A 26046-nucleotide genomic window follows, 5' to 3' on the forward strand; every position below is an offset into this window, starting at 1 on the left:
TTTTTGTATACAATCAACATTTTTTTGCATTAATCAATGTTGGGGGATAAAACTACTTTTTCACAGTAAATTGCTGTGCTAAAATTTTAATTACTCATTATCGACTAGTCTCTTGTACTTTAAACAGCTTTTATTTGATTTCAAAAAATGATCGTTTACGCTCTAAATTTTGGTTTAATCAATTTCATACAATTTATTCTCATTTACTTATATTACTACTAGACAGAAAGATGCCTTTGAAAACTCGATAATTTTAGATTCTTTAACATTTAAAATGCAAAATTAATGCAAGTGTGTCAATGTATTTAATAAAAATGGAATTAAGTCAACCATTAATTAAAAAAAAAACTTTTGCTCTAAAAATTCAATCACTCATCGGTCAATTATTTGATCAATGACAATATAAAGCTGAACAGTTTTACGGACTAGCCACATGCAACTGTGTACCTAATACTAATTCATATTTGAACAACATGCAATAATATAGCATGATGATTGCCAATAAATATATTAAATTTATTAACTACTTGGCCTGTATCTTTAAAAATGTATGATTTATAGATTTTGAACAATCAAACAAGTTTTTTAAAAATCTCACTTATATAGACAATCATAATTCATTGTAAAAACAAGAGAACTTGTAAAATAAATAAATACACAAAACTAAATAGTACTGAGTGATTTTTTCATCCATCATTCCTAAAACTTTTAATAAATCAAACATGCATCTAGTTAATTATGGAAAATGAAAACTGACTCTTATAGCAGTAATATTTGGAAATGAACAAATTCGTTTACGTTATATTTTGCACTTTTAAAAACGGGACTATATTTTAGTAACAAACGACCAAAGATCTTTGTCCAAATAATTATAGATGTCCAACGTGTAGCTAAAACTCATGATTTATTTGGATCAAGCATGCTATGCCATGTCTTCGCTCCAAAGGATATATGAAACAAAGTACACTCTGCACGACGCTGCGCCCGATATGCACACATTAAAGCGTTTACATGACTCACCAAAAGTAGAACAAGGAATGGGCACTTCTTAATTATTTGGGACTATGTGTCAAGGCCCCAACGAAAAAGAATTTGGTGCTGCCGCACTAACTACACTCTAGTAATACTTTAATGTAAGTTATTGCAGCATTGTAGTGCGACATAGAAAGACAGCAGTATTTACGAAACTGTACTGTAGCACTATAGTTTGCAGCATATTATATGAAATGTACAATTTTTTAGTACTTAAGTACTATTAGTCGGACGAGAGTACTGTAGATATAAAATTCAAACTATATTTCAAACTATAGTGATACACTGCCAAGTGATACCGACTTTATACCATTATATTCAACTATACTACAGTAACAACAGTGTAGCATTACAATACCTAATTTTCCTTTTTCGAGAGGGCGTTGACAGTCGCCGCATTGCGCCTTTATAACAATCTTTGTAATTTTCATGTTTTTTTTGTTCACTTTCTACCTAAGCAAGTCTCGTACCGAACACTCGCTGAATTACTTTTTAAATTGTCTTTAAATTTTCGCTAATTCATTCATTTACAATATAAAGTCGCAGCGACTGATATACATATATAAAATTATTTGAAGTGATTAACGCAGTGCTTATCTCCGAATAATCGAGGCAGTGGTGCACGCATACAAATGTCACTTACCTTTAATTCTTATATAAAAAGTCAGTCTTACGTTTCCTAAATAACGACGCGATATTTAAAAAAGAGCGGAGCACGTCTTCGCTTCGACTTAGGAATTCTCAAAGTTTCTCAAGCCAATTGAATAAAATTATTACGCTATTTAATGGAACAATTTTGAATTTCTTCTAAACTATATTTTTTGCGTTCGTCTTTTTTTATTTCATGCTTGTTATCCACTAGTGGGAAAACTGCTAGTGCATCTACTATAAGACACACTGAGACAAAATTAATCTGCGTATAATATACTTGATGCGCATTTTTCACCAAGTCGGTCGACAAAGAATCTAAACATTACATTCAATAGCTCTGAAACAGTGTGATTACATCTATGATATTGCAACGTAGTATTAAAATAACAAAAAAAAGAATATGGTACTGCCTTTTTAGATATATTTATATATATATATATATATATATATATATATATATATATATATATATATATATAAAATTTTCTCTCAGTATGCACGTATGCCTTATTTAAATCGCAAGTCGGTATAGTAAGAATTCAAATTAAAAGAAATTATTATCATTTAGATAACGCTAACGATATTTTCCTCATGTCAAGTAAATTTTTTACAGAGTAAAATTAATTTTAAACTTTCAAACGTCCAACAAACTGTCAGACGTCGCGTAATATATTGTTGACGTTAAAAAGTAACTTTTCAACGACACTCTACTTATTAAATACGTTGATAAATTCAACATGAAATATCAATCAATCAATCATATACAAATACAGTAAGAATCTAGAAAGTAAAAATTGCCAAAATCTTATCGCCTTTCATTACGGAATATTCCAAGCTCGCGCAATCGCTTTTTTCCAACTCTTCTTTTTTCAATTTTTTAACTTGAGAAAGATTAGAAAAAAGGGATCATAGTAGAACAAGCGTCCTAATTTTACGGTAAAAAGTTTCACTATAGAAGACGAGAATCGCGCGCCTCGATCATTCAAAGCTCAGTCGACTAAGAGTAAGAGGATAAATGTACAACAATGCGTAGAACAACTCTATGAAATTAAAAAAAAAAAGTTGAAAAAAAGAAAGATATTAGGGCGAAATGAAAGGTATGGTCGCTGAAATTTTGCACATTATCCTAAATACGTATCCACCTCCCGGTGATTCTGTTGCTCTTTGCGATAAATTCCTTACGGTTCGACGGACGGACGCAGGCTGCAGCCAAGAGGAAAATGCCGAAAGTGTCACGGCGCGAAGGGTGAGGATGATGTGTGATGAATCCACGCTGACTCCTCCACGTCGCTGCTCGCACCGGACCTCATTGCCACATTCTCGGAATTTCTGTGAATCAATGTATACTCCAGTTATGAATCGACCACGCAAAACGTAATTTGAGTTTCACCGCGAACGCAAGAATCCATTAAGTACAGATAAAGAACTTGATTATTCAAAGTTTATAAACAAAAAATACACAGCTATACGTCAAAAATAATTAGGAACGCAGAGCTAAAATTACCCTAAAACTCCACCTTAACGATACAAAATCTGACATACTCACATCTCTAAATTAGTATCTCAAAGCGGCACAGCGGCAAAGGCCCGCTGCCGCTGCTGCAGTCCGCCAGCCGGTCACCAGAAGTGTGGTTGCGCGTATCCACCGGGTGCGTTCGCCCCCGCGGCAGCGCCCGCCGTCGCGCCCAATGGATTGAAACGATGCGGATGGAGTTTCTCCATGCGCACAGCACCAGGTCCGCCGCCGAATCCGTGATGTCCAGCACCAGCGCCTCCGCCTCGGGGACCACCGAAGCCGCCCCGACCTGCCAGTATCGGTCCACCTGCGGCTACGCCGCCCAAGCCCATGCCGAGAGGTCCACCAGGAGGTGGTACTCCGCCGTAGCCGCCGCCGCCGCCACCGCCTCCTCGACCGCGACCAACGACTCCACCGCCACCGCCACCTGTAACTCGTCCTTGATACGTGCAAGCGCGACGTCCTTTTTCTCTCTCTCTCTCTCTCTCTCTCTCTCTCTCTCTCTCTCTCTCGCTGGTGTACATGTTTATGTAAGGAATAGCTTTGGGATTTGGAGGGAAAGCTGGGAGAGTATTGAGATTTAGAAAACAATAGAGTCTGATTCATTTTTAGAAAGAAATGGATTCCTCTATATAGAGAGAAATCGTTTGCTTAGTTTTACAATACCAGTGCTCTAATGCAATTAAAAATACATTTTTTTCCGAATTTTCACGGGTCTTATGTACTTGCATTTGGTTTAAAATATGAGTATTGGAAAGAGAATAAGAGCAAGGATAACAATGGAAAATTAGCTTGCGTAAGATACTGAAATTGAAATACCCTTGGCATTGATATGACCTTTTGAGCATACTTTTCAGTATATTACGCAGAATGTTGAACTGATTTTTAAGGTGACATACCTCAAACGCTTTGCTTAATCTTCGGAAACAAAATAAATTTTAATAAGTTATTATCAGTTTTAGAACCAACGGCTGCGAGCAGTGAAATTGAGAAGACATTTTCAAGCTTTGCTTTTATTATCACTTTAATTAAATATCTAGTATATCGGAAATATATAATTATTATTTAGATTCGAAAATATCTGATTAACAATTACATTTGAAATTACTGCTATATATAATAACAGTTTGACGATTATGACGGTAAAGACGAAAAAAATTCATCAGAGGAAGAAATTTAACATTCGACATTTTTTAATTGATGACACGTTTATAGTTATTATATGGCATAATTGCATAACGGTATAACAAATATATAGTTTACTTCGTCTCATACAATAAAAACTGCACTATTATTATAACTATTAATTTTATTCAAAATTTAAAATATCTTAATTTTATAGTTTATCTAAAAGTAGTTAACTTTGATAAATCTATTATTATATTTATAAAATTTTCGTGTCTTAATAAGACGTTTAAAATGCACGATTGTTCTAATCTTGGATTTAATAAATGATTTTAACAAATGGCTTTCTAGTGATAAACTTGTTAATTATAAATATATATATATATATATATATATATATATATATATATATATATATATATATATATATATATATATATATATATATATATATATATATATATATATATATATATATATATATATATATATATATATATATAAATGATGCACAGTTTAACAATTGCTGTTATATCTATGTTACTTATAAGAGAGATTTTGATGATATTGCTTTTGATTAGACTATCAGCGGATCATATAAATATATCTATAATTTTACATACGTATATTGCTTTGTAAAATTGGAGTCGTTGAATCACAGATTGAATTTCTTAACGTTTCTTACATAAAGGTATTGTTAAATGCAATCGATTGAAAAATGTTAAATAGGAAAGCTTTACAAGCTTAATATTAACGAACAATTTGACACATAACAGGTATACTTTTTTCAAAACAAAGAGATTTAATGGGCAATCAAAGTTCTTATTTTTACGCCATTTTAGCAAATTCATAATAATGCACTATGTGAATTCAAAGTAAGCCTACAGCTTTCTACAAGTACAAGTATTGTCCGTTTGTACACTAATACCAAAGTCAATTTTGAGAAATCGGCGGAGGTAACCTCAACAAGGGCACAATATCAAAATAATCTCTGCGGAATAAATTTCCCGGTTATAATCCGAAACCAAAAGTTTCCTGATTAAATTTTCGTAAATACAACGTGTACATTTAGCTACAACATCGACGACTAACTATTTCCTTACGCAATGATTCATTCGAGGAATTAAGGTACATTAGGCCTTTGAAAGGCGAATATGAACGCAGCTACGTGGCTCTATAACACTCGACTATGGATTTTAAAGTCCAGGATTGAGGGACGAGTTCGCGTCAATTGTTCCGGACTGAGATTGTCAACTGTATATCGCGATCAGCACGATGATTCGATTAAGAAGATTTTCAAGTTAAGAGAAAAAAGTGTCTCAAGAATAGTTTCGCGGGACACTTTCAAGAAACGTTTATCTGTATCTTCTCATAGTTAAACTAGTGAAACTTTATAGGTCTATCTGTCCTGATCATATTTTTTTAAACTAATCAATAACGTTCGAAAAACAATCGTCATATTACGCTAGCTTAAGGGGTCAAGCCTGGGTTAAATCCTGCAAAAAACAAAAAGATATTATTCTTACCAAAAAATTTTTGATTTGATGTAATTTATCAATTAAAATTGCTAGCAATGTTTAATTGATATTTTTTAGATAACAAAATTTGTTGCTAACTATATTTAATTCATATTTTTTAGAAATGTCTCTCGATCGGTCCGAGGGGGCATGTTTAAGGTACATTTTAAGCCCGGATAGAGTAAAGAAGACGGTCCGGATCGTTCAAAAAGCCGTGGCAAGTGACTGAAAACACTTATTTATATAGTGTAATGTCATGAATTTTGGTCAATGATTTTACAAGGTATATACATGTTTTTTTTCGATAAAAATAGTGTATATTTTATATATTTTCAATAGAATTTTTTTTCAAATTACATCAAATCAAAAATTTTTTGGTAAGAAGAATATCTTTTTGTTTTCTTGCAGGATTTAACCCAGGCTTGACCCCTTAAACTCGAAAGGTTTAGTTAAACTAATATCCAATCGAATTGCAAAATTCACAGTAAAATGTCGATATTAAAATAAGCTTGATAGATGCGCCGATCAGCGCATCGAAGCAATAAATCGATATACGGAGCACGGAATAAATGCATATCCAAATAGCCATTGAATTATTGGATTGACCGCAAGATGTTCGCCTCAGCTGTATAGATACAATTTATGTATACCCGCGCCCTGTTAGAACGTGTTACAACGTCTCATTAACGGGGAAAATCTCCTTGGTATACATGCGCATTCGTCCATTTTCCGATATATATATATATATAGAAGGAGGTAACTGAAACTCGCTCAGTTGCTCACTGTCTGCTAGAATGTATTCGCTTATTGGTTAGTGAAACCCGGGTAGTTATGGAACTTTTTTCTGGTCGCGTACAGACACTCTCCTTCGTTGATTGGTAGGCATTAACAGAGTCAGAAAGAGAAAGAGACAGTTAAACTCGAGAATTTTGCTTTTTAGAAACACTAATGAGAAAGAGAGAGAGAAAGGCTTTAAGGTAGTCCTAACGGTCGATGTTATTCGGATATGCAGTTTACACTTATCCTCCACAGGCGTATCGTTAAATTGCTTAAGACGTTTATTGTACAGGAATCTTGCAATAAAACAACAATTGAGTTCAAGCGGACTTGACAACGCGTCATTGAAAGAGTTACACTGCTTGTTAAGGAATATTGAGAAAGATTTATTGTTCTGAAAATAGATTTACGATTTCTCGCTAACTTTGTGCTGTGTAACGTCGATTTTTCTCATTACGAATTTCGCGTTTGGACTACCTTAATCCTTAAAAAGTAAGAAAAAAGATATAAACGAGTATGAAAATGTTAATCGCTGGTTGTTATAAAATTAATAATGATAAAATTAATCTAACGCTTTACTTTTTTAAAAGCAGACGAACTCGAGTCTAAGCGCAATCTAGAATGTAGAATTTAAAAATAAGTATCAGAAATCGGAGAATACGGCTTTATAACAACCAACGAAATAGAAACACAACGAGAGTAAAACAAGAAAAGAAAATCTGCGGGAGAGAACGTCACAGCCATGCATTTGTCAATCAGCGAAGCGCGGATCGCACTATGCAGTCGCAGCCAATGTGGTTTAAATAAACGAAGGAGAAAATCATAATTGATGCGCATCTCGTGTCAATTATCTCACGTTTAAGCTATTCCAACCGAGTTCACTGTATGTATTTTATTTTTAGATGACTGGTAGACACAGTATATTCTATTTCGTATTTTCTTAATATGAATTGTTTAAACTTTCAGTTCTAATGTGTTTTAATTTATGCTTTTGAGTTATCACCATAAATTAGCTTGTTAAGTAGTTGCGATACAAGTATGTAAGTATAGTGTTAGAAAAATTAGTAAAAAAAAAAGTAGTAGCAATAATTACCTGCAAGATGTAAGAGAAAATATTGCTCGTAGTTTTAAAAAATAAAATAAAAGTCAAATCGCTGTAGGAGGCAAAAGCAATGAAAAAAATGCAGTGCAAAATAAAATAGAAAATTAAAGTGTGAAAATAAAGGAAAAAAAAATAAATTCAGAGGAAACGAAAGGAAAGTAAAGCATTAGAAACAAGAAAGTAGAAATTATATTTCTCCGCTACAATATCGTTTACAGAGAAAAAAAATAGTACAAAAAGGTACAAATACAAGACCGTCGCATGGAGAGTTACAGTCGGTCGGCAAAAAAAAATTCTCGCTACGTTGAGCAAAATCCTTTTCTAATCCAATAAATATTTTTCGATATGCGCAAAAGCTTTTGCTTTGACTGACGTAGAAAAAACTTAAAGAAAATTCAAAGAAAAAAAATAACTCGATTGAAGAATGAAAAAGAATATTTGAGACAATGGACAGCTGTTTTGGGCAGATCGACCGAAAATATTCGTTGAACTTGATGAAATTCTTCTTTCTCTCAATCGTAGCTTAGTACAAAAAATGTGAAACGCGCCGCGAAGAATAAAACGACCAGTGTCGGCCGAACGCGGATAGAAACAATAAACTTTAGACTTAACTCTCTTTCACTGGTATACAAATCGATTCACAAATCTAAGCTCGCGTATCCTATACTTTTAGATTTCAATAAATAGACGTTATCTATAAATATAATAATTTAGTACACTGTACATAGATTTCACTGAAAAAAAAACACAAACAATTCTCTATGCTCTACCTAACTGAATAATGAAAAAAAAAAATTAACAATTTACATTGATCCCTAACAAGCAAGCTCGTCGCGAAAAGAGTCTGCGGTCATAATAAATATATTTTGCACCGAATTTAAACAATTTTAGAAAGTTTTTGTGAATAAAAAAAAATTACAAAAATATCGTTCAATAATATAAGAGTGTACCCTTGCGATTTATAGGGCTAGCGCGATAATCTCAGTGCCAGATATCGTGGAACGACGACTTTGAGGAGGAGCCGGCAAAGTGATCTGTCGTGAAAAAGATTGTCAGAAATATTAATCAACAATCTTTTTACTGTTCAAAAAAATAAGAACTCACTACTCCTCCTATGCGGTTTATTGACAGGGTGCTTCATCGGCTCGGACAACCTGAGATCTCCTAACTCGTCCTCGAGCATTGCTATGTTAATTTTCTTTTCGAGCAACGCTAGCCGTTGGATCACAGCGTATTATCATTTATTTTGTTTAGCAAAGCAAAGCAAGAAAGAATTTTAGATTATGAATCAGAAGTACAAGAATAGGAAATTTTGTTTGGACTAGAAATGTTTTTCAGGGGAGGCCTCGATCTGAGAACGTCCAGAATTCATTTATCTTACGAAGTATAAATTGCATGTGTTTATATTATATACTGGAAGACACTAATGAATTTTGGTCGCTCTTAAACTATGACCTTCCCACTATTATTTATATTAGAGTAACTTAAACAATTAAATGAGTAATATTAAGAAAAACTACTAAAATCTACTAAAAGTTTAAACTACGAAAGTTGAAAAGAAAATTCTCAATCGAAAGATTCAACTTAATTTAGTGAAGGCTTTCGTGCGTGTTCTTTGACTAGTAAAACGTAAAGCAGAATGTGCCATGTAAAAAGAGAAATCAATTCACATTCTAATCGATATCGGTACAAGTCAAAATTTAACTTCAAATACAAATAAATGCAAATAATTATGGGAGAATCAAGAGATTAGGTTAACCGATAGAGGAAAGATTGCTCCTTACCACGACTCTGGTTGTAACCGGCCTGCCATCCAGCATAGTAAGCTGCCTTTTGTTTGCCGTGCTCCTCGGCAATTTTGACACTGAGAGGCTCAGAGCCTCCTTCCGGTATCGTACCATGAAGTTGGTTTATTGCATCCTGAGCTTCTTCTCGTTTGTCGTACCTAACGAGAATATCAACCATTAGTACGCCAACTAAAAACGGGTCTTATGCTTGTATTTATAATATTAATATTAATTACTGAGCCCTTATGGCATATATAAATGACGCGAAGCAAAATTTAGAAGATTTTGTAATGACTCGAAAAATCTGAAAATATACTTTGTGCAACTAATAAAAATATGTATACACAGTTCGCGCTTGTATTTATTAATATAAATATTATAAACATCGAACGTTAGCTGCAATGAATAAACTGTTATTTATAAAATAAGGTCGAAACCATTTTTGAAGCTATTAAATGGCATACAAAATCTATAGGGTGAGCTATAAATTTTATATTTAAAACGGGCCAGATTAAAGCGCCTGGTAAAAGGATAGAAATACACTCTGGCAGCTAGCAAATGCGTAAATATAAGCGAAATAGCGCGACATTGTAGTTGCATAATATTTTCTTCAATTCTTGCACCTAACACCTGCCGGCTGCAGGTTGAATACGTTCCAACTTTATGCTGCTTGTGAAAGATGAAGTGGTTATTTGAAATTTTAATGAGCATCCAGGAATTTGCTCGTTATTTTAACGCGCTAACTAGCGATTATTAGCATGCATTGTTTGAATGAACTGAGCAGCTGCATTACTTAAAATAAGGAAGCTCTGGAAAACGAGATTACCTCACAAAGGCTACTCCTCGTGGCAATCCAGTAAGTTTGTCCTTTAGTATGTTCTTCTGAACGATCTGACCAAATTTGCTGAAAATTTCCTCCACCTGTTTTTCCGTAATATTTCTAAAAATTATAAATAGTGTTAATATTGATAAAAAGTTCAATAACTCAAGAAATTCAATGAAAACATTGGAGTAAAATCACTGACCTCGGTAAATTTGTGACATAAAGATTTGTTTCTTTGATCTCTTCTCCGGAGGGTCGAGCAAAGGAAACCTTTAATCTCTTATTTTGGACTTGAAGACCATTTAATGTGTTAATAGCCGTTAAAGCATCTTCAGCTTTTGTGTAGTTAACAAAGCCAAATCCATAACTGTAACCAGTCTACAATAGAAATAGAAAATTGTTAGTAAAAAAGAGTATTCACATTAACAATGGAATTTGACAGAAGTGTTCATGTTTGATAGTGTCCATATTCAACACGACATATCATGATCAAATTTACATTAGCATTAACTTAAATATTGACATTAAATAAAATAATATATAGAGATTAATACAAAACCTAGCTTCAGGATAAATAAATCTTACCTTATAATCCTTCATAACTCGACATGACTCAACTGGACCAATTGTCACAAACATACTGTAGAGTTCCTTCTCAGTCATACTCTGTGGCAAGTAGTTTATGATCAAATTTGTTCGATCGTCATTCCTACTTTGTTGCACTTGCTGCTGTTGCAGCTGCGGCTGCTGCTGCTGTTGTTGTTGCTGCTGCTGCTGCTGCTGCTGCTGCTGTTGTTGGTCGTTCATTTTGCTATCTTCCTGGATACTTTTTTCTTCGTCTTGTTGGAAACTTGGTGTCGAAGTGGCGTTCTCTGATGTATTCACCGGCAAGGTCTGGTGAACTTGTGAGCTTCCACTGTTTCCATTGACAATAACCATCCGTATGGTCGGCAAATACAAAAAATATAAACAAATGCATTACTACGGACACGGCCATGATTATCCAGGCAGCTTTCTTTCTAGTTTGGTTTTATCAAACGAAATATTAAAAAAAATAAAATAGAAAATAAATGTGATAATAAAATACGCGTTGTCAGACCTGTTTATCAGAAACAAACAAACAAAAGTGCGTGAGGATCAAGCTGGGTAAGAATATTTGCATGTAATAATAAAACATGAATCGTTGGTACAACTTCTCATAGATGTAAACAAATGTATGTAATTGCATGAAAATCAACGAGAACTTATCATGCCAAAATTGTACCAACTCTCAGCAGCTTAATAGGATAAAACTTATCCAGTTAAACTACTGCATGCGTACAGTCAAAACTTCAGAGAGCGAGAGAGCCAAGTTTGATTTCAATAGGTTTGTTCTAATTGCATCTTGAATGCCAAACAATTGCACCGTCTAATTAGCTTCACAGCAAGTCTCCAATACTCTGACTGCTCGCATATTTGACTTATCAAAACTAACACTATAGCCTACAGGAGTCCGATCGAAGAGGTTCATTCGCTCGCGTAAGTTGCGATAAGTCAAGGATCGCGAACATGCTGTACGGCTAACTTTTTTGCCAATCAAGTCGCACTACACACTGCAGATAAACGCGCAATAAAGCCTGCGAACCGCGAAAAAAGCGCACGCAGTCGGATAACGCGAAAACGCTGACGAAGTTATATTACGCGAAAGAGAGAGAGAAAAAAAGCACGCGAGCGACGTAATAACAATACCTGCTTTTGCGAGGGAAAAAAAAGAAACTAGGTTAGGAGCGAGTAACAGGAGAAAATAAAGCCGAAGTGGGTGCTTCACAACACAAGCGCCGCTGCACGTCAAATTCGCACGGACGCACCGATGATCGGATCGGAGTCGATCGCGCACACACACACACACACGAGTTGTAACCTACAGAGAATCAAAGAGAACCCAAGGATATATGAATGAAAAGAAAATTCATACGACTCTTTGAGTAAATAAAAACAAATGCCTCTGCGGAAGGTCAAATAGGATCACCTGATACTTATGTGCCAGATGTGCGAGGCTCACTTGAGAGACGAAATTTAGCGTACCCAAGTGCACACTGTACACAATATACGAAGGAAAAACGGGGCCAACCTACGAACGGGCGGCAAGTTTTTGAAAGGGAAAAATCCGGGAAAGCGGCGCTGATGCAGAGACTTTGCGATATGTATATGCACATATGTATACCTATATACGAGTGCCCGGGGGAGATGGTGTATGCACGCGATGCACAGCGGAGCTATATAGAAGAGAGGCAAAAACAGAAGAAGAGGGATGGGAGAGAGAGGGAGGGGCATTGAAAGGCTGCTTTTACACTTGCGCCTGAGTAAGCATTTCTCTCTTGCGCGCGCGCGAATGGATCTTGCTAATTTTAGGGCATTTAATAGGAATCTAACACTAGTTCTCTCTTACTTTGGGTTTGTTTTACTTTTTTTTTTCAAGCAGCTGCGAGTGAAGTGTCGATGAAAAAAGAAAGCTGGCTCTGGACTCTACAATGGAATGTAGAATAGAATACTTTTAGAAATTCTTTTTGCTTTAGAATGCATTGCAACCAACGGTTGGCTGAATGTCAGAAGCTGGAATTATGCGGCTGCTGGAGTGCCTGGCTTTGATTTCAATGTGGAGTGCAAAAGCTCTGATATTAATTTTTTCCTTGTCCGGACAAAGGAATTTTTTTTACCTTGGATGTAATGGTTTATAAATACACTGTACCAAATGGTTGGATGTTGCTAAACTAACTAATGAAACTTATACAGTGTGGGCAGCTACATTGTACGTTCTATTATAAGCTACATTGTTCTGAGGTATTTGAATAATGGACTAATCTATAAACGGTTTGTTCTAAATTAGAGGGCATTCGAGCTATACTTCAGAGGTTCAACAGCGTCATTGACCTTTAACAGGAGAAATTTTGATTTTTCTTATTTTATAAGGATAAAAGTTTCAAATTTTTTTTCAAAATAAGTCAAGACATTCTTGCATGAATCAACTTTGGCGCAGTCAGTTCTAAATATACAGAATAATGAATCATGATAGGTGAATACTATGATAGATTTGCATACTTTTGGTATGCAAACATTGCATTCCAGTTTGATAAAGATACAAGACAAGACGTAACAAGATTGCTTATTCTATATATCGATGAAATAATAAGAGATTATTGTTGAATTTAAAAAACAAAAGCTTGTGGAAAAAATGGTCAAGGGACCATAAATTAGAGAAGTTCAAAGTGACAACACAAGAGACATTTGTTTGCATTAGCAATGCAACTAGAACAATGTATTTTAACGAGTGGTTTCCTATGTTTTGTTTCAGAAGAAGTCAACTATAATCAAATGCATGACTTAAAACCAACCAATTCAAAACATTCTATTAATCACAGAAGTTTAAAAAGTAAATTACCGCGAACTTGGATCTCTAAAAAATATGAAAATTTATAACGAAAAAAAAATTTCGTTATCTTTCCACAACCTTGCAAAAAGTAATATACCTACAACAGCAGCTCCAGCAAGCCGATAAAGTCCCCCTGCGGGCGAGTGTATAAAACCTGCGCGCAGAGGTACCCTCTCAAGAACACCTCCACCAGAACGACAACAAACAAAAATTTGCAACAAATCGCTCAAAGAGAGAAAGAGAGAGAGAGAGAGAGAGAGAGAGAGAGAGAGAGAGAGAGAGACAGAGAGAGAAAAAACGGGAATATACCTCATTACCGCCAGTCTGTCAGAGAACTACAAAGTTTCGCGATATGCGATAGAGGTAGGCAGCTCTCTCGCAGAGCCCACGCGCGTCACTACACTGCGGAGAGCATAGCAGCGGATCTGGCTGCGGGGAGACGCAGCAGCCAAGAGGGAAAGAGTGAGAGGGAGATAGCTGCTACTGCTGCAGTGGCTGGGCACACGATGTGTGTGTGTGTGTGTGTGTGTGTGCAGCCAAAAGCTGCGCGCGTTGTTATGTAAGGCACACACCGAGAGGGAGAAAGAGCGAATCTACGTAGCTCCTCTCTTATTCTATATCATGCACCTGGCATACACTCGCGTGGATCGAGCGATTAGTCAGCGTTGCCGCTGCATATATAAGTATACCGAACGACGCGACGGCGTCGGTGGCTTAGATTTTTTCCCTCTTGCGCGTTGATGCAGCTATAGCCTTCTCCTTCCCTCCCTCCCTCTCTCTCTCTCACTCACCGTTCGCTGCTTTTCGCGCTCTCCTGCTTGGAAAACGAGAGGATGTGTGTGTGTGTGTGTGTATGTGTGTCTATATACATATATATATACATGTGTATGTGCACAGTGCACACGAAAGATGGAGTCGAGGCGGAGGGAAAGCCACGGCAGCGCTGGTTTTTTCGCGCATGTATACACGCACAGAGGCACGCACGCACACGGGAACGCTCGTGAGAGAAAAAAAGCGCGCACCGCCGCTGCTGCCGGTCGTAGCACACACAGCACGTTTTTATATGCCTATACGGTCCTATTATTATTGGTTATACTTAGAGCACAGTATATCACACTCACACTTGTCGATCGGACAAACACTCGCGGGAATATATAATCAGACGTAGAGAAGGTCTAGGTTTAAGTATACCCATACACACAACGCCGTGTATTGTTTTACGTGTATATATACGCGTCTCTAAAGAAAATGAACGAAACGGAGAGCGGTTAACTAAGTACCTGGCCACGACGAGCGCCAATGACGGAATGCGTCGAGGCTACGCTATGCGCGCGCGCGCGACGGCTTCCCTCGTAAAGTGAAGTAAGTACCTCTCGCGGTGTATTCGTGCAGCAACGCGCAGTCGCTATGTGTTAGCTGCCTGTGTAGTGTAGTCGGTGTGTTTGCGATATATACCCCCACTACTCTGGCGATTACTGACCTGCCCTATGAATATGAGACTGTTCGGGCGCATGCGCTCGTTTTTAGCGGGATTTTTGAATTTCTTTGTTTTCTTTGTTTTTTAGAAGGATCACTGATGAGGGATTGTTTTTTTAGATAAATTAATGGTCTCCGTTGCACATAAGGAATGTTGACTAAAATTTTTTTTTTTTTTTGCTGCGAGTGCAAAAACATAAAACACACGTTTGGCGCGAACAGAATATTCAGATTATATGGACCTACTTTTATTTATTTGTATAAAAGTCCAAGAATGAAAATTCAAATTTTCTTAAATATTTTCCACTCGGACCACCTTCTATATCTAAAATAAGAAGTCTAGCCGAGCGTTTGACGTTACAGAGAAAAGTCTAGTCTGGGAAAGCGTCGCAAACAAAGGCAAAATTCGGCCGGCTTTTTGGCTGAATTTCACGCGAATTCTTTTGTTCGCTTTGCAATTATCACGCGAGGGCGAAAAAAAAACTTTTAGAACAGCGTCGCTAGATCAATGAAAAATTTCGCAAAAGCACGGAAGCTTCATAAATTCTCTTGCGGTTTCCTTTTCCCTCGCTTCCCATTGGTTGCGGTTTTATATCGAAGTTCATTAAAAGCTGTGTCAATATGAGCTTTCGTGCGGTTTGGATGTTATTTGAAAAAAAAAATGAGCTTTCGTATTGTGTGCTTTGAACGAAAGCTGTGCAATTGCTGAAAGTTTCGGTGAAAGATTCACGGGGCACTTGATTAAAAAGTTTATTAAAGATGCTAAAAGTTTGACTTTGTGTGGCCCGCGTAATTGTGGAGTTTCACGTGAAAAGAAGTGAACAATTGTTCACCACGAAAAGAGCTCATTTGTAAGCTTTTTTTTATAATACGAGTCGTATAATTATCAACTTCTATTATTTTATTGCTTACGTTAGCGTTTGTATCTACAGCCTTCTAATAAAATATCTGAATCATTTTTTTCACGACACACATCGTCTACAAGAACTGAAAATGACATTGATTATGCGGACCTTTTAACCTTGAATTCGTATCAATGTCGAACATCAAAATATTCAAGGTAATATACATACCTACACTCGGAACTCCAAACCAAAAACATAATTCGTGAAATCGGTTCACTCGGAAATTGCGAATCACATAGGAAAAACAACCTTTTCGCAGAACCTCGAACTGATGTAAATACTTATGTTTACGAAGTAAAAAAATTTCAAGAAGACTCAGAATGACTTTGACACTTTTCCTGCTAACGAAAATTGGTTAGTAAACAAATGACGATTATGCTAAGTGTTTCCTTTGTTTTTTTTCTCCAACGCGCCAAGTGGCACGGAATATTATAAAACATAATTTTATCATATAATACTTTGAAGTTTAGAATAATAAAGGGGAGTAAGGATATTTTAAGGTTTATGAAAAATCCAAGGTATAGTATATTTGTAAAAGAGAAATCAACATTTTCAATTTATTCAGTACTTTATTCAGAGTACTCGTGCAGATACATATCGCTCAAAAAACCATGCTATATACTATAAAAGTACAAAAGTAGAAAAGGCAAGTTCGAAGAAAAATCGCGCACTGGTATAAAAAGCTAGAATCACCCGATCCATCGGGATTCTTTATATATGATATAACGTAGCTATAAATCTTTCATTTGACTACTTTATATTAATTTCTCAAATCCATTGATATGTAGTGTCACGTTCGCACCACTACATAATATTTAGAATACGTTTTATTGATATGAGATTTTGATTAGCACATGGCTTCATCGTTGTTCGAAAAGCACAATAGAATGCTTTGTATTTCGTATAGACAAAATGTTTGCGGGATATCTCTTGTTCGACATAGACGAAGAACAACGAAGGTATGAAAAAACTCATGCGGGAAGACGATAACATAAAAAAAAAACTTAAGTAGAAATCTTATAAATATTCTATCAAAACAAAAGAAAACAGTCTTATAAGCTCTTAGAATATGACTGCGAGTCAATACGAAAAAGAGGAAAAAATAAATAAGAAATCAGCCGTCTAAATTCTAATGAGATTCGTTGCCTGAACGATGATCGAAGCTGGAAACTTGATTAAAACAGTCTCGTAATAGCTCAATCATTACTCCCCTGTAGCGCAAAAAAATTTCAAGCTCCATAATTACAAATTGATTGGCGCTTCGAATTTCGACGATCAACGTAATGAGCCTCCCGTCTTAAGTAAGCAGCCATTCGCAATTTCTACATATAATTACATTAAATAAAGAGTAAGTAAAAAGTACAGAAGGATCAGTCTGCCTATCTCAGAGCGCAGAATCCGTTGACTTTGGAGAAACGAAAGAGACGGTGACGCTTTTGCTCGTACATGTCTTTGGAGGCAGTGCTCGAGGGCGTGAATTCGTTCTCCTTGTCCCAGGCGGTCCTCGGTGATTCAATACCAAATGGACTGTAGAGCTTGGTCGGCGTACGCCCGAGCAAGTTGCGCGATCTCGATTGCGGCGTTTGAGTCTTACAAGCACTGCTCGTAGGCGACTGCTGCTCCTCGAGACGCTGGCGTCGCCGAGTCGAGCTTTTGAATTTCTATAATTAGAGACGAAGACAATAGCGTTAGAGAATGCGACGGGATTTGAAATAGTGGCTTTTCCGGGGAATAGAGGCGGACTTTGAAGCCATTTATTGCAGGTGGTGACTTGTTAACGACTATACGTCGGGGTTTCAAATGCGTTTGAATAGTTGCAATTTATCTTTCTTGTCTCTCTGAAACTTTGGCTTTTTGAATAAAATGTTTACAGGGCGAATTTCAACACTGCTTGAAACATTTAGTTTCCTTTACATTAACTTTTAATTACAAGATGTTGCAAGCAAATATCAAAGTCAGCCAAGAAGTAGATTAAATCGTGCTACTTGCAACAGACAATTTATCATCTTATTTTAAGTTTGATACGCGTGTTTACAAGCAGTAAATTGAGCAATTAATATTACCTGTGATATAGAGCCAAATGTTGTTCTAACAGATGAGATGGTTTTGGAGATTTTATCTGCTCCGTTTCGCAAGGCCCTTTTGGAGTCTGTGGAAACCTGCCCAAGACTTAGATTGAGCCATGGTCTTTCGGAGCCTTCCTTGTTTCCAGGATTGTCTCTAGATCTGTTCACTTGCTCCTTGTCAAATTTGTCCTGTAACCTTTGCCTAAAGTTTTTGGAGCCTCTACCATCTTCAGGGGTACTCCTTGCGTTAATGCTGTCTCGGTGAAAGACAAACGATACACTTCTTGAATCTGGAGGCATGTTGTCAGTCTTTTAGTTTGCTTTTTTGGTGTTACCTGATAAACAAAACAAATTTTATGTTACACAAATTACAAATTGTGTAGAGAATTTATAATATTCTATAATATCTTTGAAGATTGCACACAAGTATTATATCTTCAGATTTATGAAAAGAAAGAAGTAAAAATTCATGAGAAATTTGAGAGCAAAGAAAAGATTTATGAATAAGAAAAGTAGGGTGAGCAGTAACAGCTGGTAAACTTAAAAAAATTTCTTGATCATTTAATGTAGGGAAAGCACGATGAAACAGTATCTATCATTACACTAATTGATTGTATAGTATAGTGGAAATTAATCTCAATACTTTATTTGCATAAAAGTTGTAAACTAGATTGACAATTGAAGCTAGCAATAGGAGCCCACGAAGTGATGTTGGATCAATAAGTCAATAATTTATGAGATGTGTATAAAAGACGCCGTTTAATTCGCAAAAGAAGTGAATAAAAAAAATCAATCGTCGAAGATCAAGCGTCAACCTACTAAACAACCATACTGCAACGGAAACTGCAAGCTACGAGACAACGGCGACTCCCGCGATGTTACACAATATATTCCGCACTTCGCGACGAGTTAATCCCAATTCTTTCTCGCGCTTCTAAAGTACACATACTTCCCGAGTCTGCTACCTCAGCATAATATAACGTGAACCCTTCAGCACCACACAATCACGCACGCAGTACACAAAAACTACATATACCTATACTTCTGCGTCAAGCTATTTAAATCGCTTTATTTACAAACAGCGGCAAATGAATGAAGCCTTCGACTATACACGACGCAACAGGATGTGTCCCCTTATACATGTATATCCTCCGAGTAAAAATTAAAGCCAAGAGCTGCTGATGCGGCGGCGCGACCTCGTTAACACATATATGTATAATGTAAAATACATGCAATCGAGGCGGAAGAGAAGAAGCTGCGGAGAGGAATCCTTGAGGATCGATTAACCCAAATTCCGTTGGCGCGAGTTATACCCCTCGAAATTATACCATAGCCACCACACACGCACACATAGGCACACGATTAAACGCGACGATACTCACGTCCGAATAATATCGCCGAGAAAAACGAACGTCCGTCAGAGGTGTTTCGGAGCCAACTGTAGTATAGCGGCGTCCAGAGGCCAACGGCTACGCACCTGCCTTTCTCTCTGTCTCTCTCCTCTCTTTTCTTCTTCTTAGCGCCCCGAAAAAGTACAGGAGAGCTAGCTATAGCTTCTCGCCGCGCGAGGGACGCCCAGTCTCGCGCCAACGACCGCGCACTCTCGAGAAATTTCAAACTCCTCTGCAGCGGCGGCGGCGGCAGTTCCAACGACTTTCCCCCCTGCCGCTCGCGTCCCGGCGAATTCCTCCTCTCCTTTTTTCTTTTCCGATGTTTTATATATATATATATACCTATATATACGCAGTTGCTCTCTCGGCCTCTCTCTTTTCTCAAACTCGCTGACGTAGGTGGTTTTCAAGGTGGACGGACTACCTTCGGAGATACTTATACGTTTTCTCTCCAGCTGCGGCTTTTGACGAGGCGGTTTTTCGAAACGAATGAACGTTACGCGCGCGCGACCGACCGACCGTTGATTGATGATCATTTGCTCTAGGCAGTCTGACGTCAGAGGGGGTGTATGCGCTGCTGTCTGTTTGCTCTATACATATATATGTATATATATGTATGGATGTAGGCATGGAATATACACATGTGTATAGAGTAGAGGATATTCTTCTCGCGTCGGCGGCGTTTTTCCGCGAGTTTGCGACGTTGCCGATTGTTTTATTGTAAACATGTGTCCATTAAGTTTGCTTATATTGATTGTTGTTTCTCGCGGATTTGATTAAACAAGTTCATATTTATAAATGTATTATTTCTTGTTTCACGGCCCATTAGTTGAAGTGTTAAAACGCTTATTTTCGATTAAGAAGTTTTGACTAATCCATTCACTCACTGACTATTTTAAATTCACATATTCTCAATAAGATTAATTTAGCATTTTGGAAAAACGCATAAATAAAATAATTCAACAATTGGCACGTGCTTTTGAAAAAAGCGCGTCCTGCAGAGCGTCACAGGGAACGTGGCAACGTCGCTCGAATCATCCATAGGAGCATCGTCCCTAGAATCAACTAGAATCCATAACCTCATTTACCCGTTCGAGATGTTGACAAACTGTTTTTTTGAATCCGGAAAATTGCCATGATTCGCTGGAAATCTCGACTAAGGCAAGAACTTTGAAACTGTACTGGGCCCTACGAACTGTTTTTAATTTTAATTTCAATATAAAAGGAGGTAAGTACTGCTTTATTATTACAGGCCTTTACTTGTTCGCTTTAAGTGGATAAATGTCAGTGATAATTGAAACATTTGTTTTATACAAAAAACTCCTTATTTAATACTTTGCGGCTGTTCTTACTTAAACAAATTAAAAGTAAATCTGCAGCATTGTTTCATTTATTTTCAGAATAAGGTGATGTCAATATGCTTAGCAGCAACAGAAAAGTGTCGTACTTTTACAATCCTGATGTGGGAAATTTTCATTATGGGCCTGGACACCCGATGAAACCACACAGATTGTCGGTCATTCACAGTCTGGTGCTGAACTATGGACTCCATAAGAAAATGCAAATCTATCGACCGTACAGAGCGAGTAGGCATGATATGTGTCGCTTCCACTCTGATGAATATGTTGAATTTTTGCAAAGGGTGACCCCACAGAATTTGCAAGGTTATACAAAGTACTTGAGCCATTTCAATGTGGGTGATGACTGTCCAGTTTTTGATGGCCTCTTTGACTTTTGTTCCATGTACACGGGAGCATCATTGGAAGGTATAAGCATCACTTTAATGTTTTTTTTGCAGTAGGGATCTAGCTATTTCATCACTAGTATATCACTAGATTACTAACAAAACGCTCATCTAATAAAGACATTATTCGTTGATAATCACACTTATCAAAATTAACTGATTTCTTATTATTTCTGATACTTCTCTTCAAAAGATGCATAAATAATAATTTACTGCAAATGTTAGACATTTTCATTCCATTCATCATGTCTATATTATAATATTATCTATTATCATTGTTTTTATTATTTAATAATATCTAATCAAAAATGTATTAATTTAAGGTGCTACAAAGCTAAATAATAAAAGCTGCGACATAGCGATAAACTGGAGTGGTGGTCTGCATCACGCGAAGAAGTTTGAGGCCTCTGGCTTCTGCTATATCAATGACATTGTTATCGCGATCCTAGAGCTACTCAAATATCACGCGCGCGTGCTCTACATCGACATTGACGTGCACCACGGCGATGGTGTCCAGGAAGCTTTTTACTTGACTGATCGTGTGATGACGGTCTCTTTCCACAAATACGGCAACTACTTTTTCCCTGGCACCGGTGACATGTACGAGATCGGCGCCGAGAGTGGCAGGTATTACTCCGTCAACGTTCCCCTCAAAGAAGGCATCGACGACGCCTCCTATGTCCAGGTATTCAAGCCCTGCATCTCCAACGTGATGGAGTACTTCCGGCCCACGGCGATAGTTTTGCAGTGTGGTGCCGACTCTCTTGCGAACGACAGACTTGGTTGCTTTAGTCTCAGTACCAAGGGCCACGGTGAATGTGTCAAGTACGTCCGCGACCTGAACATACCGCTGCTTACGGTAGGCGGCGGCGGTTACACCTTACGAAACGTCGCGCGATGTTGGACCTACGAGACCTCGCTTCTCGTCGACGAACCGATCAGCAACGAACTGCCTCTCACCGAGTACATCGAATACTTCGGGCCAGACTTCACCTTGCATCCGGAGGTCGTCACCAGGCAGGACAATGCCAATAGTAAGCAGTACCTAGATACCATAACGCGACATGTCTACGACAACCTAAAGATGATCGCAAGCTCGCCCAGCGTGCAGATGCACGACGTTCCCTGCGATGCTTTACCTCCGGAAGATGAGAGGCATCCCGACCCAGACCCAGACTCTAGGCAGAATCCTCAAGATATGGACAAGATAGTCGAGCCAGCCAACGAGTACTACTCGGGAGACAAGGACCAGGACAAAATGGACACTGGAGATTCATAACTTGCTGGAACTTTCCTTCTGTGCGTTCAGTGTTGTATAAATGATTTTTTTTTAAGCGTTAAACAGAGTGAGAGCGTTGAAGAGAATTTGAACGAGGTATCAGCAGCGTTGTGTTACAAATTTTTATCTATTTCGGTTTTATTTCATTGAAAAACTGTGTTTCGATTTATTTCCTTAAACAAGGAAACAATTTGGAATCTGACACTTATTTTCGTAGTTGTGGATGTACGATGATAATTTTGAAGTCGGCCGTGCAAATTGACGTCTCACTTACTTTGAAAAACCATTTCTTACGAATCAAGTAAATATTAAAACTTGCTTTGGTAAGAATTTTTAATTTACTTTCTTTTGTGAAAGTACCGTAGTAATGGTCGCGCAAAAAATGAAAATTATTTTTCAAATTAGTCTTTACCGAACGTTTATAAATCTCCTGTATAAATCTTCGACTACTTTTTTACTCCAACTATTGGTATACATGCAATTATGACGAGAAAATTGAGTTTATAAATTGGATGGTTTCCTTGAATTAGTCTGTACATAAAAATCTAAAAAATACATATTTTAGTTAGTTTATATTTTGTTTTTAAAGCATTCAACGTGTATTGTATACACTGAAAAAAAACAGTCGTTTCTGCTGTAAAGTCCGGTAGTTTTAACCGTTCTGCCACCGTAACTACTGTTCAGTAACAACAACGGTGTGCCACTGGTAGTTTTAACGAGTCGCGACTCGTAAAATTGGTCGCTTACGCGGGACACCAGCAAAAACAACCAAACTGATTCTTTAAAACTGCTGAACTCTACGGTAATCTTGGCGAGTTTTCGTACAATGACGGATTACAGGTGCGAGTTCAGTTAAAATGGCTGTTTTTTTTTCAGTGTAGAACGAACTACCTTTTAGTTGATTTATGACTTATAATTTTATTTATTTAACAAATTTGTGAAAATGGATAAAAATTTAACAACACAATGATGGTGAATATGCCAAGGCGCGAGGAACTGACTTAATTTGATCCTCACATAGATTATATAATAAATGCGCAAGTTAATAAAACTTAATGAATTGTAAATAGGAACTGGAATGGAGAGATATTTGCAAGTGGTAAAATAAAGATTTGTACACATTCTATTACAACTTCAATTCATTGTCAAAGTCACGATTCCCACATAGATCTTTGTAGATATTTATATGAAAATACAGATATATGAAAGCGCATTTCTAGCGTACTCTCGCCTTCTTAATATCAATATATAACCAATGGTAAAACATACTTTCAGACGTCACAAGTAGTAAAAATTGTTATATTGATCTTTCGTAAAAAATATCTGACGTTATAAAACATTCTTGTTTAAAAAACTTCGCATCGTTAAAAATTTATTTGCGAGTTACATACTGTGATTAACAGATATGCATATAAAAACAGCACCTTAAAATTTAAAAAAATTAATTTCTCTTAAATACGGAGTAATATAAACTCAACAATTGTTGGGATTAGCCAAATAACTAAAAAAAGTAAGTGCTTACGCAAACGATTCTTATACTCAAATTTAAAAGTTACTACTTTTTAGAAACATTTTTTTTACAATAAAACAAAATTACTTTTTCAAAATCTTAAGGCGACAGTGTCCTAATTAAAAAGAAAACAAATATTTGCGTGATATTTTGAAAGCAAAAAACGGAACGTTTTGACAGCAGTACATTGCCGTGCAATCAGTCGGAGGTATATATTTAATTGTTAAAAATTTTAGTTTATTTTGGAGAGCATGATGGACTTTTTTTATTTCTACGCCACCAGGGCGAAGCAGCAACAAGAGTGAGAGATGCTAAACGCACGTACAGTGAGTGAAAAAAATTAATCAATGCGAATAATAATCGTAAACGCGTGTATCTCTGCTTTTGGGACTATCAATGCTATATCACAGAGAACTTAGCTTAAGCCATTGCTTACTTTTCCTTATTAGAATAATCTGCACGATCAATACAATAAATTAGGATTTCTTACAATTAAATGCGCTTCTCACACATTCTCTCAGGTTCACGCAATCGCCTTTCTCGCCTGTACAAATATAGCGTGAGTGAAACTTTAAAAATAAAAGAAAAAAACACTTCAAAAAAAAAAAAGTAATAATACAAGAAAATACTTATGGTATGCTGAGAAACATGCGACACAACTCACGATTCACCATCATATCAATTCATTTGCTAGCAGTTAATGCTATGTTCAGCAATTTTATAGAAAGAGCTTTTTTCAATTCATATATATATATATACGATGACGCGCAAACTATGCTTAATCTCTTAACTACATTAATGTAATCGGTCACACATCTTGCAGTTACTTTTTTTAATCTTCACAACATTTATATATAAAAACATATACTGTATGAATATTTTTCAGTCTCATAATGTTAATTGAAGGAATAATACGTCGCCACGCCCTAAATTCACTGACATATTTCTTCAAGCATCAAGGGAAGTTTTTTTTCTGCTAATGCAAATATTATAAAAAATAAAGGGCTCGGTAGGCGATATTCCCAGATTTCTTTTCCGTCGGATGAAAATATAAATATATACGAGCCCTGTGTCTATTTTACTCTGCGCAAACAATTATTATGTACTACTTTCTTTTTTCGAGGACTTTCGAGGAAACTGCTCTTAGTTTCTCTCAGAAGTAAGATTATCTCCCTCTGGTATTTAGTTGACTAGATGACGTTGCTTTTCCTCGTTGTCAAGTTTGTTAGAACAAAAGAAAGATAAGTAAAGTAACGATAAACAGCAAGCTTCGTAAGCAAAATCAATTTTCGTATTCTTGGATGTTTCAAATCAGGTCTCGAAGTGCTTGTAGATACTCGTCACATAGGTCATAACTTGCTGCCAATCAGGTCGCTCGAGCTGACACATATCGCCAATATTCTGTAAGTTAAGAGAGAAAGGTTCATTATTATCCATTCTTTAATACAAATTTATAAAACAATCAATAAAAAAAATCCCTACCAGAGTCGTCGGTATGCCGACGCTTTCAGCAGCAGAGAAAGCTAACGAGAAGTTGCGCCTTTTCTCCGTGGGCGTAAGCGAGTCGTAGGGTATCTTATCAGGCAGGTATGTGTGAAGTATCGCGCATAAAGCCAGACCATCGTTCCATGAACTGCTGAAGTTTGTGATGTCGATATTTCGGTAGCCAATTGTTTTATTTTGGCACCACTTCAGTAGGGCGTTTCGACGAGAGCCGCCGTTCTTTACTAGGCCACAAAGCGGATCTTTGCGATCCGATAGATCGGTTACACTGTTGCGCCTCACGAAGTCGATGGTTTTAGCATTTAGCGCTGCCGTATCCAGTAGTTGGCCTGAGCTTAGCACGTTCGGGACGGTATTCTTAGTTTCTAGACATGAACAATCATTGTTATTAGAAATTTTCAAGTGTTCTAAAAATAATAAAATAAATAAAAGA

At 36.8% G+C, this 26046-nt stretch overlaps 4 protein-coding genes across 34 annotated transcripts in view; 1 reads left to right on the forward strand and 3 right to left on the reverse strand.

The window, feature by feature from the left end:
* Positions 1 to 2389: 2389 nt before the first annotated feature.
* Positions 2390 to 16453, reverse strand: LOC100119055 (sex-lethal homolog). 12 transcript variants are annotated; one of them, XM_008216923.3, is made up of 7 exons: positions 16289 to 16453; positions 10916 to 11246; positions 10533 to 10708; positions 10334 to 10447; positions 9505 to 9665; positions 3230 to 3626; positions 2390 to 3012 (listed from the first exon to the last, which is right to left on the reverse strand). In XM_008216923.3, exons 1-6 carry the CDS (start codon positions 16315 to 16317, stop codon positions 3301 to 3303), a joined length of 1137 nt encoding a protein of 378 aa, XP_008215145.1. In that variant the 5' UTR covers positions 16318 to 16453; the 3' UTR covers positions 2390 to 3012; positions 3230 to 3300. The 12 variants fall into 12 exon arrangements, with proteins under 12 accessions (XP_008215145.1, XP_008215152.1, XP_016836643.1 ...); XM_008216930.3 differs by lacking the exon at positions 16289 to 16453 and adding an exon at positions 15020 to 15131; XM_016981154.2 differs by lacking the exon at positions 16289 to 16453 and adding an exon at positions 15020 to 15103 and having other exon boundaries at positions 10916 to 11429.
* A 193-nt stretch (positions 16454 to 16646) lies between these two features.
* LOC100113539 lies at positions 16647 to 20533 on the reverse strand. Of its 5 annotated transcripts, none has more exons than XM_003423841.5 (3): positions 19920 to 20533; positions 18184 to 18521; positions 16647 to 17781 (listed from the first exon to the last, which is right to left on the reverse strand). In XM_003423841.5, exons 2-3 carry the CDS (start codon positions 18484 to 18486, stop codon positions 17500 to 17502), a joined length of 585 nt encoding a protein of 194 aa, XP_003423889.1. In that variant the 5' UTR covers positions 18487 to 18521; positions 19920 to 20533; the 3' UTR covers positions 16647 to 17499. The 5 variants fall into 5 exon arrangements, with proteins under 5 accessions (XP_003423889.1, XP_001602594.1, XP_003423888.1 ...); XM_001602544.6 differs by having other exon boundaries at positions 19664 to 20533; XM_003423840.5 differs by lacking the exon at positions 19920 to 20533 and adding an exon at positions 19569 to 19911.
* On the forward strand, positions 20533 to 23726 carry LOC100119089 (histone deacetylase 3). The gene is made up of 3 exons (XM_001602880.6): positions 20533 to 20805; positions 20978 to 21343; positions 21645 to 23726. Exons 2-3 carry the CDS (start codon positions 20995 to 20997, stop codon positions 22598 to 22600), a joined length of 1305 nt encoding a protein of 434 aa, XP_001602930.1. The 5' UTR covers positions 20533 to 20805; positions 20978 to 20994; the 3' UTR covers positions 22601 to 23726.
* LOC100119126 (cytospin-A) overlaps positions 23722 to 26046 on the reverse strand; it is a 31455-nt gene continuing 29130 nt past the window's right edge. For all 16 annotated transcript variants that reach the window (XM_016990137.2, XM_008216939.4, XM_003423842.5 and 13 more), the window contains 2 exons: positions 25593 to 25978; positions 23722 to 25511 (listed from right to left, as the gene is read on the reverse strand). In XM_016990137.2, the coding sequence (XP_016845626.1) occupies positions 25422 to 25511; positions 25593 to 25978 (476 nt within the window). In that variant the 3' untranslated portion in view covers positions 23722 to 25421. The remainder of the gene's footprint in view (positions 25512 to 25592; positions 25979 to 26046) is intronic.

This window comes from Nasonia vitripennis, chromosome 1 (genome assembly GCF_009193385.2).
Source record: "Nasonia vitripennis strain AsymCx chromosome 1, Nvit_psr_1.1, whole genome shotgun sequence".
NCBI lineage: Eukaryota > Metazoa > Arthropoda > Insecta > Hymenoptera > Pteromalidae > Nasonia > Nasonia vitripennis.